At 42.4% G+C, this 17,431-nt stretch overlaps 1 protein-coding gene across 1 annotated transcript in view; it reads left to right on the top strand.

Annotated features, from left to right (window-relative positions):
* Positions 1-17,431, top strand: part of LOC128407329 (E3 ubiquitin-protein ligase RNF213-like) — a 98,028-nt gene that overhangs the window by 41,711 nt on the left and 38,886 nt on the right. The window contains exons 21-29 of the mRNA XM_053375552.1: positions 190-767; positions 2,539-2,701; positions 4,493-4,710; positions 5,591-5,731; positions 6,190-6,351; positions 7,103-8,237; positions 9,050-9,243; positions 9,392-9,544; positions 12,698-16,294. Coding sequence (XP_053231527.1) covers positions 190-767; positions 2,539-2,701; positions 4,493-4,710; positions 5,591-5,731; positions 6,190-6,351; positions 7,103-8,237; positions 9,050-9,243; positions 9,392-9,544; positions 12,698-16,294 — 6,341 coding nt within the window. The remainder of the gene's footprint in view (positions 1-189; positions 768-2,538; positions 2,702-4,492; positions 4,711-5,590; positions 5,732-6,189; positions 6,352-7,102; positions 8,238-9,049; positions 9,244-9,391; positions 9,545-12,697; positions 16,295-17,431) is intronic.

Below are 17,431 nucleotides of genomic sequence, written 5' to 3'. Positions count from 1 at the left end.
CCAACATCAGAAAAGCAGATTGATCCAAGTAGAACAATTGGGTAGAAATTGCAAATTGTTCATTTTTTAAACAAACGTCACAGTCTGGTGTTTGATGCTGCAATGTGAACCATTGTATAGCAAAGATAAGACCCACTGAAGTTTTTTTTGTGTGTGTGTCCAAGTTCTGATTTTCTCTTTACTTTTCAGTGGATATTGCTGAAATAGAGCAGAAGCACAGTGAAAACCTGGCCTCAAAAGCACTGGACGATGTTGTGAATGTGAGAGACATTTCCCAGGGTGCTGATAGAATTGAGACATATTACCACCTGAGTCCAGCCCTGAAGAAGATAGCAGAAATTGTGAATAACTTTAAAGAGAGTGACGTCTTCCAGTACTGCTGGGAGTGGGCAGCCAAAAAACTTGTCGTTGATGAAGATATTGCTGCTCTGGATCTTGATGAAGTGCCTCCCTCTCTTTTTGATCCTTGTTACCGTGAATTCTTGAGGCTGTATAACAGTCTGAAATCTGGAGAGCTCATGTTTTCTGAAGTAGACATGCTCTTCAGAGATTTTACTAACCGTTACGAGGATCTGAAAAAGGATTTTCAGGTTATGTGCAATCTACAGCGTCAAGATGGTGGAGAATGGATAGATGAGCGGATTCAACAAATCCAGCAATATCATGAATTGCATTTGGCCATGGACTCTGCTAAGGTTATCAACAAGGTCAGGGAAGGTTTGAATCTCTCTGGTGACTTCAGAGTCCTGCAACAGTTACTTAACTTGGTAAGTATATTTCTTTGAAACCACAGTTTGAGAGCTTATCCAGTAAACTTAGGTAGCTTCATTCTGTTCAAAAGTTGATAGTGTGCACTTTTCATTTGGGTCTATACGTTATCGCAGGTACACAAAATGTGGATTACATATAGAGTTGTTTAGTACTTTGGCTTTTTGGATCTCTTTAATTTCTTTAGCATGGTTTTTCTTCACTGAAGACAAGAGGGTTTTTTTTTTTGTAATTACACCCCATTTGTGAATTGCTTTCCTCAAGGATGTCCAGCCATTAGGTCCCCCCCCCCCAATTCCTAGCTACTTAATACTGTCAGGCATTTGGTTTATAGAATTTTATAATCATATTAAAGAGGCAATTGTATGGGTTGGATTCAGTGTAGCTGCTTGCAAGACAGAACAATCCTCTCTCCTACTGTGTACTGTATAAAATGCAGGGGCACATAGGAAGAGGAGAGGGGAAAGTCCTTTTGCATTGGTGGAACTTTTTCTGGCTTCCCCTAGAACGCCAACTTAGTTGAATCTAGCCCTATACTGTATTTCTATTCCGTACTGCAGAACCATCTAAACGCAGTATGCACACCACTGTAAGACACATATAACTTATGGCTCAATTTGCCATGTGGATATTGTGTAACTGGAGAAAACAAAACAAAAAAATAACAAACTTTTAAGGACATTTTGACTGGCAGAAAGATAATCTCTGTGCTACTAAATAGTCAATCTATGCTACTCAATATAGTTTTGGGAGTCAGGTGTGTCCTGATGAGTATTCATCCATGTGGTATCTACTGAGTAGTAGATCAAGATGTGTAGCAACCAGTGCAATCAGGATATCAAAGGGCAGATACAACTAGCTACTTACCTCATGGTAACAGTTTGCAAATTTAACTGCATGTGCTGTTCATTTGCCATACCTAGTCAAGTTTAGCTCACTTGCATCCCCACAAAGAGTCAGAAGTAGTAAGGGTGTGGTGATATTGAAATCATAGCCATTGTGGGCAGCTTGGGAGGAAGGGGTTGGCTATAAATTTAATGGAATAAAAGATGTGCCTAGGTGCTAGAGGCTTTCATCTTACCTACATGGCTTTCACAAACTCTGCATTAGAGTTACAGGAGGCTACGATGTCATAAGGCCACTTGCCATCTACTCTATACTCTGAGCAGCATCTCCAAAATGTTTCATCATGGGATGGCACGTTACCATAGTTCCCCCCCCCCTTGTAAAGACAAGGGGATTTCAGTTCCTGGGAGATTTTCCTTTGTATAGAATCTGTAATAGTTGCAGCATTCAACAAATTTCTCTCTATAAAGCAGCCTAACTCATTGTTTTCCGAAAGGGAAAAATATATATAAATAAATGTTCCCCTGCTGCATGGATGCCATGGTAATATCTGGTTCAATTTCCGATGTAGATATTGTGGTTCCACTGGTTTGGACAGCTAAACATGGCTTCTGTCTGATTTTATGATTTTATTCATTTTCCTTCCCCCCCCCCCCCCGTAAAAGCCTTCACAAGCAAACAAAAGCCTTAGTTGCGGTCAGTGGGGCAGCAGTGGTAGGGTGATCCTGATCCCTTGCCATTTGAACACTGAGTGCAGCTGCAGGTTCCCGAGAGGGGCGAGGTGTGGGGAGCCATGTCTGAAACAATCCATGATGCCTCCTCTTGAAACCCAGCACCATGGGGTTGAAAAATGGGAGATGGAAATCAAGGGAAAGGTTTTGCACATCCTTAATGTGCAGTACAATCCTATTATTCCCTTTTCAGGTACAGAAATTCCAGTTTCAGGAAGAGAAGCTCTCCTCCATGAGTACTGAATTGATGCGTGTAAAACAATGGCTGCAAGACATAACTGAACCACGTCGTAGATGCCTTGAGGAGCTGGCACTCAGGAGGGATTTTGTCAGCTGGGTCAAAGAATCCCTGGAAGGTAGAACAGATGTGCACCTGCCATTCTTGTTTCTAAAAGTCTAAAAAGTTACTTGGACATATGATGTACACTTGTACACTGTTATATTATGTACAGTTGTGCCTCTGGTTATGTACTTAATTCGTTCCGGAGGTCCGTTCTTAACCTGAAACTGTTCTTAACCTGAAGCACCACTTTAGCTAATGGGGCCTCCTGCCACTGCCACACCGCCGGAGCACAATTTCTGTTCTCATCATGAAGCAAAGTTCTTAACCCGAGGTACTGTTTCTGGGTTACTGGAGTCTGTAACCTGAAGCATATGTAACCTGAAGCGTATGTAACCCGAGGTACCACTGTATAGGTGTATTACATGATGTATTTCCTCATTTTGTTTTCTGTACAAGCTGGCACCTGCAAGATGTCTCAGTGCAGGAGGGACCCCAAAATGGGATGTTGTATTGTCCATTTCTCAGCCACCGACTCCTTTCTCATTCCCTTGTCTCATGCTTCCTGTTTTTCTCCCTTAAATTTCTTATTTCCTTACTCAGTGGGGAACACATAGCTCTACACTCAAGACACATATGCATGTGCACACAAACTTAAATGTTGGCCGGGCATAGGAAGGAGGATCTCTTTCCACTTCATGTCTCCATCATATTTTTATTTGTACAGGCAGCCTTATCTTTAAATGAGATATGCACAAGGTTGAGAGAAGCAATCACTTCAGCAAGAAAAATTATTGAACTAACAACACTTTCCATAGCAAATTATTTTCGTAGTTTTTACTTGGACAGAGTGGTTTTAAGAATGGATCCATCATATATTCCCAAAGTGAATTATTTTTTGCATAGGTAACAACTTTTCTTGTCCTTCTCCCTCACATCTGTTGGAAAAAGCATGGCTTTCCTTGGACGTACGGAGAGCACTGAAAATGCATTTCTGTGTTACAGGTTTTGTTCTGTTAATGAACTCCTTATTTTATTATTTTTCATCCTAACACACTAAGGAAGGTGCCCAGTTCCACTTTAGCAAGGTTGATGTATTATGCTAGCTTATGAACCCCTCAAAATTCCTGTTTGAAAAATCACATTTCAGTGCATTCAGGGTGGCTGTGACTATGGCAGCTTTCTTATCAAATGTACCTCTTAATGAGGTGTGTGGGGAAGCTGCATGGGCAACTTCAGCAATGTTTATGAGGCATCATAAGATTGGTAAATATGCTTTTCATGAGGTGGCTTTTGGGAGGCAAATCCTCCAGCAGGTTTGATAAGGGGAAGTCATAGAATAGAGAGCCCACCCAATTGAGATCTTACCTTTCTTCAATCCAACCATGCCACCTTTGGAAGGAACAATTGTTCTCCTCTGAAGGGTGCATCTCAGAAGTGTTGAACACATGGCATGGGCCCAACCTACGATCTAGCTTCCTTATATAGGTTCAGAGAGTGCATCAAGGTTTTCCCTGTAGGTCGCCATGAAGCAGACTAATGTTTGGGGGGCATGGCCAATGGACAAAGAGCAAGATGCATTTCCTGTTTTTAATTTGAGAGGGCAGCATAGCCCACAATGTCATTTTTTCAGAACCTCTGAGAAACACCTTTCAGATTATCACAATAGTTCTTTTGCCTCCTTGTGGTTTACTCCACTTGACAACTTCACATAAAAAGCAAAGGAAGCAAACGTAAGTAATGCAGACTTTGTGTCAAGCACTGAATAAAGATGTAGGTCCTAGTAGAAAGACATGGAGTACTTCCAGGGGTGGAACTTATAGACAGTAAACTTTGGGGTGTCTTTCACTTTGTTTATTTGCCTTAGATAAGAATGAGCTGAAGGTATTTGTGGACTTAGCTTCTATCTCTGCGGGAGAGAATGACATGGATGTGGATCGTGTGGCTTGTTTCCATGATGCTGTCCTTGGCTACTCCTCCCTGTTGTATGACTTGAAACGGGAATCGGGATTTGGGGAGCTCATGAAGTGCTTGAGGAAACTTTGGAAAGCCCTGGAGAGTGACAACAACCTCCCAAAGAAACTGGTAATTCCTGGAGTTGGACCTTAGTTCATCTGTGTATATCTGCTCTTATTAAGCTGCGTATTTTATAAAGATACTGCATCCAGTGTGAGTTTAAAGGTAAAGGGACCCCTGATCATTCAGTCCATTCGCGGACGACTCTGGGGTTGTGGCGCTCATCTCACTTTACTGGCCGAGGGAGCCAGCGTTTGTCCGCAGACAGCTTCCGGGTCATGTGGCCAGCATGACTAAGCTGCTTCTCGTGAAACCAGAGCAGTGCACGGAAATGCTGTTTACCTTCCCACCAGAGCAGTACCTATTTATCTACTTGCACTTTGATGTGCTTTTGAACTGCTAGGTTGGCAGGAGCAGGGACCGAGCAACGGGAACTCACCCTGTTGCGGGGATTCAAACCGCTGACCTTCTGATTGGCAAGCCCTAGGCTCTGTGGTTTAGACCACAGCGCCACCCGTGTCCAGGTGTGAGTTTACTGTAGATATATTGAAGGGTAGAAAATTATTGGCGTGGACGTTGAGATTTTGTAGGGATATCCACCTTGTAGCTACTTAAACCTACATTCTGCAGAGTGGTGTGTGCTTTGTATGTGAATATAATTTATGCCTGTGCTCTATTCTACCGCATACACTGCAGTTTTGTGTATCATACCAGCTGGTGGGTTCAGTAGCTACTTTGAATTTCATGAAATATCTCTGGGCTTCACAGTACAGAATAGCGGAACAGAAATCTTCCAGATTCAAATAATTATGTCCTTGAGTGAGGATTGTCATTTAGCAACACACCATGCTCCCTTGTCATCCATGCCTATACTATTATCAGCATATGATTTGTTCTGGGATAAAGTATGGGACTAATTCAGAGTATATCTTCTCCCTAAACCCTACAGCGTGATTCTGCGAGATACTTGGAATGGCTAAAAACAATAAAAGAGAGTCATGGTTCTGTGGAACTGTCATCTATCTCACTGGCAACTAAAATCAATAGCAAGGGAATCTACCGAATTAGGGCGCCAGCAGAAGGCCGGAAGGTGAGACCATGTTTGTAGTATATTGTCCCAGTTTCTGTAACCTTTCTCCTCTTCTCCCAGTAGCTATTTTTTCTGTACACCACACCCAACAAACAGCCTGCTATAAAGTGAATGATATAACCCTTTCTAAGTGTCTCTTTCAATAAATTGCTTCCTTTATCATTTCCGGGTGCCTCTCTGTTGTAACACCATTAAGTCGATCAGGGATTTCCTCCCATAGTGTTCATGAGTGTGAACTTGAGAATTCGCTATCACAGAGCTATTTTCTGTTGGTGGCATTTGCCACAACTTTTTACTGGCATCCTTCCAAAGACATTGCCCTCATAATTTGGTGCAACCCCCTCAGTATTTAGCATAAACCTATTTACCGCTGACAACTGCTATCTCTACATATAGTAGGGGGGGGGACCTTGTATGACATCATAAGGAAGTAAAGCAATGATTAAATTTATTTCTAGGTTTCTCTGGATACTGTCCTGTGCCTGACTATCTCAGAAAGTCACGGTGGCCAAGAAGAGGAACGGCAATACTCCCTAGAAGAACTCCGAGAATTGATGAATAAGCTGATGCTGATGTCAGGCAAGGTAGAACAAGGTGCAGAAGTAGAGAAGTTTTCTGAGGTCAGTTTCCAGGCATAATTTCCTGTTTGTATTTTGAAACTCATATTGTCCTTTGAGGGATATGTGGTGGGGGACAAGAGTAATGGGGTTCTTCCTTCAGTCATGCTGCATTTCTGTGTCCATTGAGAGATTGTAGAGATTTCAGAAAGTGTTTTTTTCCCCTGAGATGTAAAATACAATTTGAAACTTCACAGAAGTTTGCATCGCATTGAATTGTGATGATTTGTTGCTGATTAGGATGCTCCTTTGGGAATTGAATGGCTCCATCATTTGGCTCACTTGCCCTTTCTAAATTTCAGTGTTCCTGATAAATTTTAAAACAATTAAAATTTTACACCCTGAATGCCCTTGGACCAGAGCTTGGCTGCTTGCCTGTACAGAATGTTGAAGGGAGAAAGGTTGAAGAAAAATTCAGGGAGTAAATGTCCCCCCCCCCATTATTTTAATACATATTGTGAACCCCTTTGAGCTCTATAAATGAAAAGTGGTGTGTCAGTTTTTAAATTAATAAATGTTAGGAGAACCAGTTTCTGATACCGCCTTCATGTATTTAGGTTAACCAGTTTAAAAGTTCAATTTGGCCATAGTTTCAGCTGGTGTAGCTCTGTCTCTAAGCAAATGGAGTTGGCCAAGGCTAGTTTAGGCATTCTAGTAGTAAGGGTGGCAATGGGTAATGCATATTTCACATTCATTGGTGGTGTGCTATTTAGATTTATTGGTCTGTCTTCTGCTGTGTTTCTTCTGCACCCAGGTATTTTCTAGTGTCCAGAGGCTTGCACTGTCTTTCATTGACCTTCATTCTGCTGGAAACATGCTGTTCCGCTCTTGGGTCGCTAGTGTATACTGCTCAGCCAACCATGAATTCTGCCTTTGCATGGATTTCAATTTAAATTCTAGTTCTGTCCTTATTGGAAATGGAGACGTCACAGATGTTCTGCCACTCATTTGCCGAAAGATGGAGAGTTTCCTGGAAAAGTGGAACCAGTTTATGTCAGAGAAGCGATCCCAGTACTATTATTTGAATTACTATATGGCAGAACAGTTTGTATACTTGTGCAAGGAGCTTGGCTCAAAGTGCCCCAGTGAGGCTGCCTTAACGATGCTGTCATTTATAAAGCACAACTGCAGCAAGCAAGATATCCAGGAGGTCTCCCGCCAAGTAGCATCTAAAAAAGCAAAGAGGAATTTTGCCGATTTATTTGGGCCGCTGGCAAGAGGGAAAGAGTTGGCTGTACAACTGGAGTACATCTGGGAGTCGTACATGGGAAATATGGGCTCATTCCTTCCAGGCTGCCTGGACATTGAAACCCTTGGCATTTACTTGGCCACCCTGGCAGATCTGGAAAAGCGGAGTGTTATGCGAAAATTGCCACAAGGTCTTCATGCTGGCAGGCCTAACCTCATTCTCTGTCCTCGCTCTGAGGTGTTGGCTTCGGCACTGGCCATCTACATGAACAGTCCAGGGGAGATGCTACCCTCTTACGATGAAGTCCTGCTCTGCACACCACAAACCAGCTATGAACAAGTGGCGCTGTTTTTGAGGCGGTGCCTCACTCCAGGCTATAAGGGGGAAAAGATTTACACCTTGCTGTTTGCAGATGAGTTGAGCTACGATGTTGGCTACAGGTCTGAGGAACTTTTCCAGAGTCTTCACTTAAAGCATCAAGATGATTATAGGCTAGTGATTCTCTGCAACTGTGAGAGAGAGCACTGCTATGTCCCTTCTGTCTTCAGCCAGTTCAAAGTTCACATGATCCCTCAGCAGCCCCTGAAGGACATTCAGGGCTACCTTGGGAATCATTACAAAGCAACACAAAGTTCATCGGCTTCTGTCTTCAAGGACCAAATGTGTGTTGGGATTGTAGCTTCTGAGAGAGCTGGAGTAGGTGAGTGAACTAAGTACATCTAGTTTTCCATCTATGTTTCAGAATGCGTAGACTAAAACTTGAGGGTATAAAACATGGTCTGTTGTTTTTCCTTCTGTGATGCTCTTTCAGCTTGTGACTGGAAAGATCAGCCCAGGAATAATGAGGGGCAAGGGGCACATTACACAGCAGGCTCAGTGTCTGTCTAAAAGAGTAGTTTTACTTGATCAGTATTTCAGCCTGCTGTTTAGTGTTTTTGTCCCAGGCTTAGACACAAGGAGGAGGAGGAGGAGGAGGAGGAGGAGTTTGGATTTGATATCCCGCCTTTCACTCCCTTTAAGGAGTCTCAAAGCTGCTAACATTCTCCTTTCCCTTCCTCCCCCACAACAAACACTCTGTGAGTTGAGTGGGGCTGAGAGACTTCAAAGAAATGTGACTGGCCCAAGGTCACCCAGCAGCTGCATGTGGAGGAGCGGAGACGCGAACCTGGTTCCCTAGATTACGAGACTACCGCTCTTAACCACTACACCACACTTGGCTCTCAATGGTGGAAGGAATAGTACCTCTCTTTACAGAGATAATTCCAAGATGAAAACCAGAGGTTACAGTGCAGGTGGCGGCAGCTGTGATTTGTACATTTTGGGATAAACAGTTAGTACAGCTCTAGCTGTATCCAAGTGTTTATTGGATCAGTTTCTCTCCCTCACCCAGATTCCTCCTACTTGTTGCTCAGCAGAAGCCCAGACTATTGAGTGCTCTCAGTTTCAAACCAATCCATTGTGTGCCTGCTGTGCCCATTAATAACTCAGATATGTTTTTATTATTAACAATAGGAAAATCTCTCTATGTAAAGAGGCTGCAACAGAAAATGGAAGCAAAACTACATTGCTCTGAAGTGCCATTAAAAACTATTAGGTTGATAGACCCCCACGTGGATGAAGGGAAAGTGCTGAAGTCTCTTCTCCCATACCTGCACCCTAAGTACCAGGAACAGCCTATGATATTTCATTTTGATATCACTTCTTCAGTGAGTATAGCATGGTTTTGGCAGAACTTTGTCTCCTTACCCTACCCATCACTTAATAAAGTTGGTTGTTATTGGTTTGTTGGCAACTCAATGAGGAGGAAAATTTCATTTGTCTTTTTAAAATTACTACATTTCTGTATTTTCCTAGGTTCATTCTGGAATTCCAGAATTTCTGTTCAAGCTCTTAGTTTTACAGTACCTGGCAGATATACATGGGAAACTCTGGCTGCGGAAACAGTGTCATTTGTATGTTGTAGAAATTCTTCAAACATCTTCATCACCAAGAAAACAAACTAGATCTGTAAGTACCTATGGGTATTGAACTACTATGTCCTAAATTGCTAGTTGTTGTTTAGTCGTTTAGTCGTGTCCGACTCTTCGTGACCCCATGGACCAGAGCACGCCAGGTACTCCTGTCTTCCACTGCCTTCCGCAGTTTGGTCAAACTCATTCTGGCAGCTTCGAGAACACTGTCCAACCATCTCGTCCTCTGTCGTCCCCTTCTCCTTGTGCCCTCAATCTTTCCCAACATCAGGGTCTTTTCCAGGGAATCTTCTCTTCTCATGAGGTGGCCAAAGTATCCAGTGATCACTCAGGGCTGATTTCCTTCAAAATGGATAGGTTTGATCTTCTTGCAGTCCATGGGACTCTCGAGTCTCCTCCATCACCATAATTCAAAAGCATCAATTCTTTGGCGATCTGCCTTTATGGTCCAGCTGTCACTTCCATACATCACTACTAGGAAAACCATAGCTTTAACTATAAGGACCTTTGTTGGCAAGGTGATGTGTCTGCTTTTTAAGATGCTGTCTAGGTTTGTCATTGCTTTTCTCCCAAGAAGCAGGCATCTTTTAATTTTGTGGCTGCTATCACCATCTGCAGTGATCATGGAACCCAAGAAAGTAAAATCTCTCACTGCCTCCATTTCTTCCCCTTCTATTTGCCAGGATGTGATGGGACCAGGGGCCATGATCTTCGTTTTTTTGATGTTGAGCTTCAGACCATATTTTGCGCTCTCCTCTTTCACCCTCATTAACAGGTTCTTTAATTCCTCCTCACTTTCTGCCATCAAGGTTGTGTCATCTACATATCTGAGGTTGTTGATATTTCTTCCGGCAATCTTTATTCCGGCTTGGGATTCATCCAGCCCAGCCTTTCGCATGATGAGTTCTGCATATAAGTTAAATAAGCAGGGAGGCAATATACAGCCTTGCCGTACTCCTTTCCCAATTTTGAACCAATCAGTTGTTCCATATCCAGTTCTAATTGTAGTTTCTTGTCCCACGTAGAGATTTCTCAGGAGACAGATGAGGTGATCAGGCACTCCCATTTCTTTAAGAACTTTCCATAGTTTGCTGTGGTCGACACAGTCAAAGGCTTTTGCAGAGTCAATGAAGCAGAAGTAGATGTCTTTCTGGAACTCTCTAGCTTTCTCCATAATCCAGCGCATGTTTGTAATTTGGTCTCTGGTTCCTCTGCCCCTTTGAAATCCAGCTTGCACTTCTGGGAGTTCTCAGTCCACATACTGCTTAAGCCTGCCTTGTAGAATTTTAAGCATAACCTTGCTAGCGTGTGAAATGAGTGCAATTGTGCGGTAGTTGGAGCATTCTTTGGCATTGCCCTTCTTTGGGATTGGGATGTAGACTGATCTTCTCCAATCCTCTGGCCACTTCTGAGTTTTCCAAATTTGCTGGCATATTGAGTGTAGCACCTTAACAGCATCATCTTTTAAAATTTTAAATAGTTTAGCTGGAATATTATCACTTCCACTGGCCTTGTTATTAGCAGTGCTTTCTAAGGCCCATTTGACTTCACTCTCCAGGATGTCTGGCTCAAGGTCAGCAACCACACCACCTGGGGTGTACGAGACAGCCATATCTTTCTGGTATAATTCCTCTGTGTATTCTTGCCACCTCTTCTTGATGTCTTCTGCTTCTGTTAGGTCCTTACTACTTTTGTCCTTTATTATGGTAATCTCTGTACGAAATGTTCCTTTCATATCTCCAATTTTCTTGAACAGATCTCTGGTTTTTCCCATTCTATTGTTTTCCTCTATTTCTTTGCATTGCTCGTTTAAGAAGGCCTTCTTGTCTCTCCTTGCTATTTTTTGGAAATCTGCATTCAATTTCCTGTATCTTTCACTATCTCCCTTGCATTTTGCTTGCCTTCTCTCCCCCGCTATTTGTAAGGCCTCGTTCGACAGCCACTTTGCTTTCTTGCATTTCCTTTTCATTGGGATGGTTTTTGTTGCTGCCTCCTGTATAATGTTACGAGCCTCCATCCATAGTTCTTCAGGCACTCTGTCCATCAACTCTAAATCCTTAAACCTGTTCCTCACTTCCACTGTGTATTCATAAGGGATTTGATTTAGATTGTATCTTACCGGCCCAGTGGTTTTTCCTACTTTCTTCAGTTTAAGCTTGAATTTTGCTATAAGAAGCTGATGATCTGAGCCACAGTCAGCTCCAGGTCTTGTTTTTACTTCTCCATCTTTGGCTGCAGAGAATATAATCAATCTGATTTCGATCCTGCCCATCTGGTGATGTCCATGTGTAGAGTCGTCTCTTGTGTTGTTGGAAAAGAGTGTTTGTGATGACCAGCTTGTTCTCTTGACGAAACTCTATTAGCCTTTGCCCTGCTTCGTTTTGAACACCAAGGCCAAACTTGCCAGTTGTTCCTTTTATCTCTTGACTCCCTACTTTAGCATTCCAATCCCCTATAATGAGAAGAACATCCTCCTTTGGTGTCATTTCTATAAGGTGTTGTAAGTCTTCATAGAATTGGTCAATTTTAGTTTCTTCAGCACCAGTAGTTGGTGCATAAACTTGGATTACTGTATGTTAAAAGGTCTGCCTTGGATTTGTATCGAGATCATTCTATCATTTTTGATATTGCATCCCAGTACAGCTTTCGCCACTCTTTTGTTGACTATGAAGGCCACTCCATTTCTTTTACGGGATTCTTGCCCACAGTAGTAGATATGATGGTCATCCAAGCTGAATTCACCCGTTCCCATCCATTTTAGTTCACTGATGCCCAGGATGTCAATATTTATTCTTGCCATCTCATTTTTGACCACATCCAACTTACCAAGGTTCGTGGTACTTACATGGTTCTTTGCTAGTACACCACTGAAAAACCCTATTGCAAAGCTCCCATTTTTAATGAGTTTAATGATTTCTAGCATAATCATGTATTTATGGAATGTTGATATTAAAATTGTATGTGTGCTAAGATAACTGATATTTTTTTAATTATCCAGGAAAATTGAATGAATGAGAAGCAGTATTAACTCATCAGTTTAAAAGCTGTGGAAAAATTATACAAACAAACAAACAAACAAATAAATAAATAAATAGTATGAGTGACCAAGATGTGTGATATTGGGATAACCTTTCCCTTCTCTCTCTCTCTCTCTCTCTCTCTCTCTCTCTCTCTCTCTTTTAAAAAAAAGTATTTTCCAGGACTGAAGTACAACTTCATGGATGTGTTCCCCAAAGTAACCTGCAGATCTCCCAAGGAAGTCCTAGAAATGGACATGCAGAGGAATCTGTCCTATGATTGCTCAGACCCAGGTATAGATCAGGAAGTGTTCCGTAGCGAAGCCTTTCAGAGACCCTACCAGTACTTGAGAAGATCTAGCAGAGGAGATTGTCTTGACACATTCCAGTATGAAAAAGGCTCTGTTGAAGGGACACCAGCAGAGTGCCTGCAGATGCTCCTGATCCATTGTGGAGTGATAGATCCTTCCTGGTCAGAACTGAGAAACTTTGCTTGGTTTTTGAACCTTCAACTGAGAAATTGTGAAACTTCGGTGTTCTGTAATGCTGCTTTTGTCGACGACGCTTTACACGGCTTCAAAAATTTCGTGGTCACATTTATGATTTTAATGGCAAAGGATTTTGCTACTCCATCTCTAAACATTTCTGATGAAAGCCCTGGGAATCAGTTTTTTGACATGGAAGGAGTCACAGAAGAAGATCTTGCTCCATTTCGTATTCGGAAGAAGTGGGAGTCAGAACCCCACCCATATATATTTTTCAATGCGGATTCTGTATCTATGACATTCATTGGCTTTCATCTCAAACCCAGTGCTAATGGTGGTATTGATGCCATCAATCCCTTGAATGGGAGTGTCATCAAGAGAAATGTAATGACAGCTCAGCTATACCAGGGATTGTGCCTTCAGAGAGTTCCATTCAACATTAATTTTGATGCACTGCCCAGACATGACAAAATTGAGAAACTTTGCATGGTTTTAGGAATACATTGGCCAATTGATCCTGATGATACGTATGAGCTCACAACAGACAATATGCTAAAGATCCTTGCCATTGAAATGCGATTCAGGTGTGGTATCCCTGTTGTCCTCATGGGAGAAACTGGCTGTGGAAAAACCAGGCTAATAAAATTCCTGTGTGAACTACGTAGGAGCGGTGCTGATGCCGATAACATGAAGCTTGTCAAGGTCCATGGAGGCACCACAGCAGATGCAATCTATGCCAAAGTCAGGGAAGCAGAAGACATTGCTATTGACAATAAACAACAATACCAGTTTGACACCATCCTGTTTTTTGATGAAGCCAACACTACTGAAGCTGTCAGCAGCATCAAGGAAGTCTTGTGTGATCGCACAGTTGAAGGACAGCCTTTGGTCCACAACTCAGGTTTGCAAATCATAGCTGCATGCAATCCTTATCGCAAGCATACAGGGGAAATGATTCAGCGCTTGGAATCGGCTGGCTTAGGCTACCGTGTCAAAGCACAGGAGACCAAGGAAAAGCTTGGCTCCATTCCTCTTAGGCAGCTGGTATACCGTGTCCATGCGCTCCCTCCTAGCATGATCCCTCTAGTGTGGGATTTTGGACAGTTGAACAACGTTACTGAAAAACTCTATATACAGCAGATTGTACAAAGACTTACTAGGTCAATACCAATGTCTGATGTTGAGCTCCAGTTAATAACAGATGTGCTTTTTGAGTCTCAGACATATATGAGGCAAAGGAATGATGAATGCAGCTTTATCAGCCTCAGAGATGTGGAACGCTGCGTGGAAGTCTTCAAGTGGTTCCACAGCCACAGTGAACTACTAATGAAACATCTGGAGAAGCAAGTTGCAGAGAGGAAGGCAGCTAAAGTTTTTGTCCAGCGAGACCCAGTCATTTGGTCCTTGGTTCTTTCAGTGGGTGTTTGCTACCATGCTTCCCTGGAAAGGAAAAGGGAGTACCGCAGAGTCATCAGCACCATCCTTCCAGAGCCATATGATGATGAAAAGGGAATCCTTGAAGAAATTGGCTTAGTTCAGGATCTCTTCTTGAGTGACCTACCTCTGAGGGAAACGATCGCCAAGAACTTGGCACTGAAGGAAAATGTTTTTATGATGGTTATCTGCATTGAACTTAAAATCCCCTTGTTTCTCATTGGCAAGCCTGGCAGTTCCAAATCTCTTGCCAAAACGATTGTGGCTGATGCCATGCAAGGCCAAGCTGCATATACTGAGCTTTATAAAGAACTGAAGCAAATCCATTTGGTGTCCTTTCAGTGCAGCCCACACTCTACCCCTGAGGGAATCATCAACACTTTCAAGCATTGTGCTCGCTTCCAAGAAGGAAAGAACCTAAAGGAGTATGTCTCTGTGGTGGTGTTAGATGAAATTGGCTTGGCTGAAGACTCCCCCAAAATGCCTCTGAAGACCCTTCACCCGCTCTTGGAAGATGGCTGTGTGGATGATGATCCACTCCCTCATAAAAAAGTTGGCTTCATTGGGATCTCTAACTGGGCACTGGATCCAGCTAAGATGAATCGAGGCATCTTTGTATCCCGTGGAGAACCAAACAAGAAGGAACTCATAGAAAGCGCAAAGGGTATATGCTCTTCAGAACGTGCCGTCCTGCACAAAGTTGACCGTTTCTTTCCCATCTTTGCAAGTGCTTATGAGGAAATTTGCAAGACCCAAGGCAAGGAGTTCTTTGGGTTGCGTGATTATTACAGTCTCATAAAAATGGTGTTTGCTTTAACCAAAAAACTGAAAAGAGAGCCAGCTCCCCATGAACTAGCAGAGATAGTTCTCCGTAATTTCAGTGGTAAAGAAGGTATTGAGGCCTTGAACATTTTTATGTCTAGGTTCTCGGATAAAGGAGATGCCATCCGTGAGGACATTGGTACAATTGATCTAGTTCAGCAGAACATTTACAGTGACTATGAGGATGGTGAATGCCGTTACCTGCTGGTGTTGACGGAAAATTATGCAGCCCTCCAGATCCTGCAGCAGGCTTTTTTCAAAGGTACACAGCAGCCAGAAATTATTTTTGGTTCCAGTTTTCCCAAAGACCAGGAATACACCCAGATCTGCAGAAACATCAACCGAGTGAAGATCTGTATGGAGACAGGGCAGATGGTCATTCTTCTCAACCTGCAGAATCTGTATGAAAGCCTCTACGATGCCCTCAACCAGTATTACGTTCAACTTGCTGGTCAAAAGTATGTTGACTTGGGCTTGGGGACCCATCGAGTGAAATGCAGAGTGCACCCTAAGTTCCGTTTGATTGTCATTGAGGAGAAAGAGGTGGTCTACAAACATTTCCCCATCCCATTGATCAACAGGCTTGAAAAGCACTACCTAGACATCAATACTGTGTTGGGCAAGAGGCAAAGAGACACTGTGGAAGAATTGAAGAAATGGGTGGAAAGCTTCACAACAGTTGAAACAGAAAAATACTTTATGGGCCAGCAGAAATATACCCCTTCTGATGTCTTTGTTGGCTACCATCCTGACACCTGTGCCTCAGTTGTCTTGCAGGTGACAGAGAAGCTGAAAATGGATGTTTCCCCTCAGGAACTGATGCGAAAAGTACAAGAAGAAGCCAAGTTGGTCCTGTTAAACTGTGCAACGCCTGATTCTGTAGTCCGCCTTGGTGATTCGCGGCTGGGTTCCTTTCTGGCAGATGACTTGGCCAAGGTATACTTTCAGCAGCAACATCACACTTCGCTTGCAGAGTTCCTTCGTTCTTGCCTTGAGACAGAGTCTAGGGGTCACACAACCTTTATTGAGGTGAGTTCTGAAATACTTCTTTGTTCTTTTTTTAATACATTAGGAGTTTTGCTCTCCTGAGATGGCATTAGAACTTTAATAATTCTAGACTATACATGGGAGCATATGGATCAGAAAATATATTTCTCTTCACCTTGGAGATCATTATTCTATATTGTCAGAAAATGTTAAGTCAAAAGTCTGGTCTGAGCTATATTTTACTGGTTGTACAAAGGTTTAAGATATTCCTGATGGGTAAAAGTGAAGCAGCCATTACCAGGCCTACTTTCATTAAATTGTCCATCAAGCAGTATTTACAGCAAGGTAAAATGTAGCTACTGGTCCAGTTCAAGTGTAATGGTGATATACGGTTTGTAAAGAGAATGTGCTACAGCAAGCCTTGGGCTTGTGTGTGAAGGAGAAGGGAGGAGAGAATGCAAATCTAAAGCATACTGTAGATGCCTCTCATAACAGCAAACCAAGTTGTATTGTTTTATTTGATCTTATTCAATATGAAACAGTGAATATCTTGCTATTCGCTTCGCCATGGGTGTTCCATGTGCTAGAAACATTTTGAAATTAAAAGTTCAAACAGCAGATACAGGTGACAGGTGATACAATTAATTTTGCTTTTTTGGCAACTCAGATGCCAGCATTCTTGGTGTCTTATATGCGGCCAGAGATCTAGAGAATCCAAATAAGATTTGTTTTGCCAATGTTTGTTGGTGGAATGATTTCCTAGTGCTTCCTTTGGCAGTGGAAAGACTGTCCAAGAAATTAGCAACGTCTAGACTGCTTAAGTCAGGGTAAAAAGTAAGGCATCTAAAAACTACTCAGCAGATTATACCTTTTCCTTCAAACAGGAGTTGCATTTCTTTTTTCCTCTCTGCTTCCCTTTTAATTTTATTTTCATTCCCATCATGATCTAATAGAATTTTTGTTGTCAAATAGTTCTAGTAGTTGACAACCAAGTTTTTGGGATTTGTTCTAACAGAAATGTTGGGTTCTTGATTGCTGTCAGCATCACTCAGATCCTAAGAGCAACTCAAGGGCCTCCTTAATGTATGTGGTGCTGGTGGGGCTAACCTTAATTTTATTGGACATTAGACTACCATGCCATATTGCTTCATTTTGTTTCAAAACTGTGTGCAGTTGTGC

The sequence above is a fragment of the Podarcis raffonei genome, chromosome 2 (assembly GCF_027172205.1).
Source record: "Podarcis raffonei isolate rPodRaf1 chromosome 2, rPodRaf1.pri, whole genome shotgun sequence".
In the NCBI taxonomy this organism is placed as follows: Eukaryota; Metazoa; Chordata; class Lepidosauria; order Squamata; family Lacertidae; genus Podarcis; species Podarcis raffonei.
The sequence above is the reverse complement of the archived record's forward strand: the minus strand, read 5'-3'. Positions and strand labels throughout refer to the sequence as shown.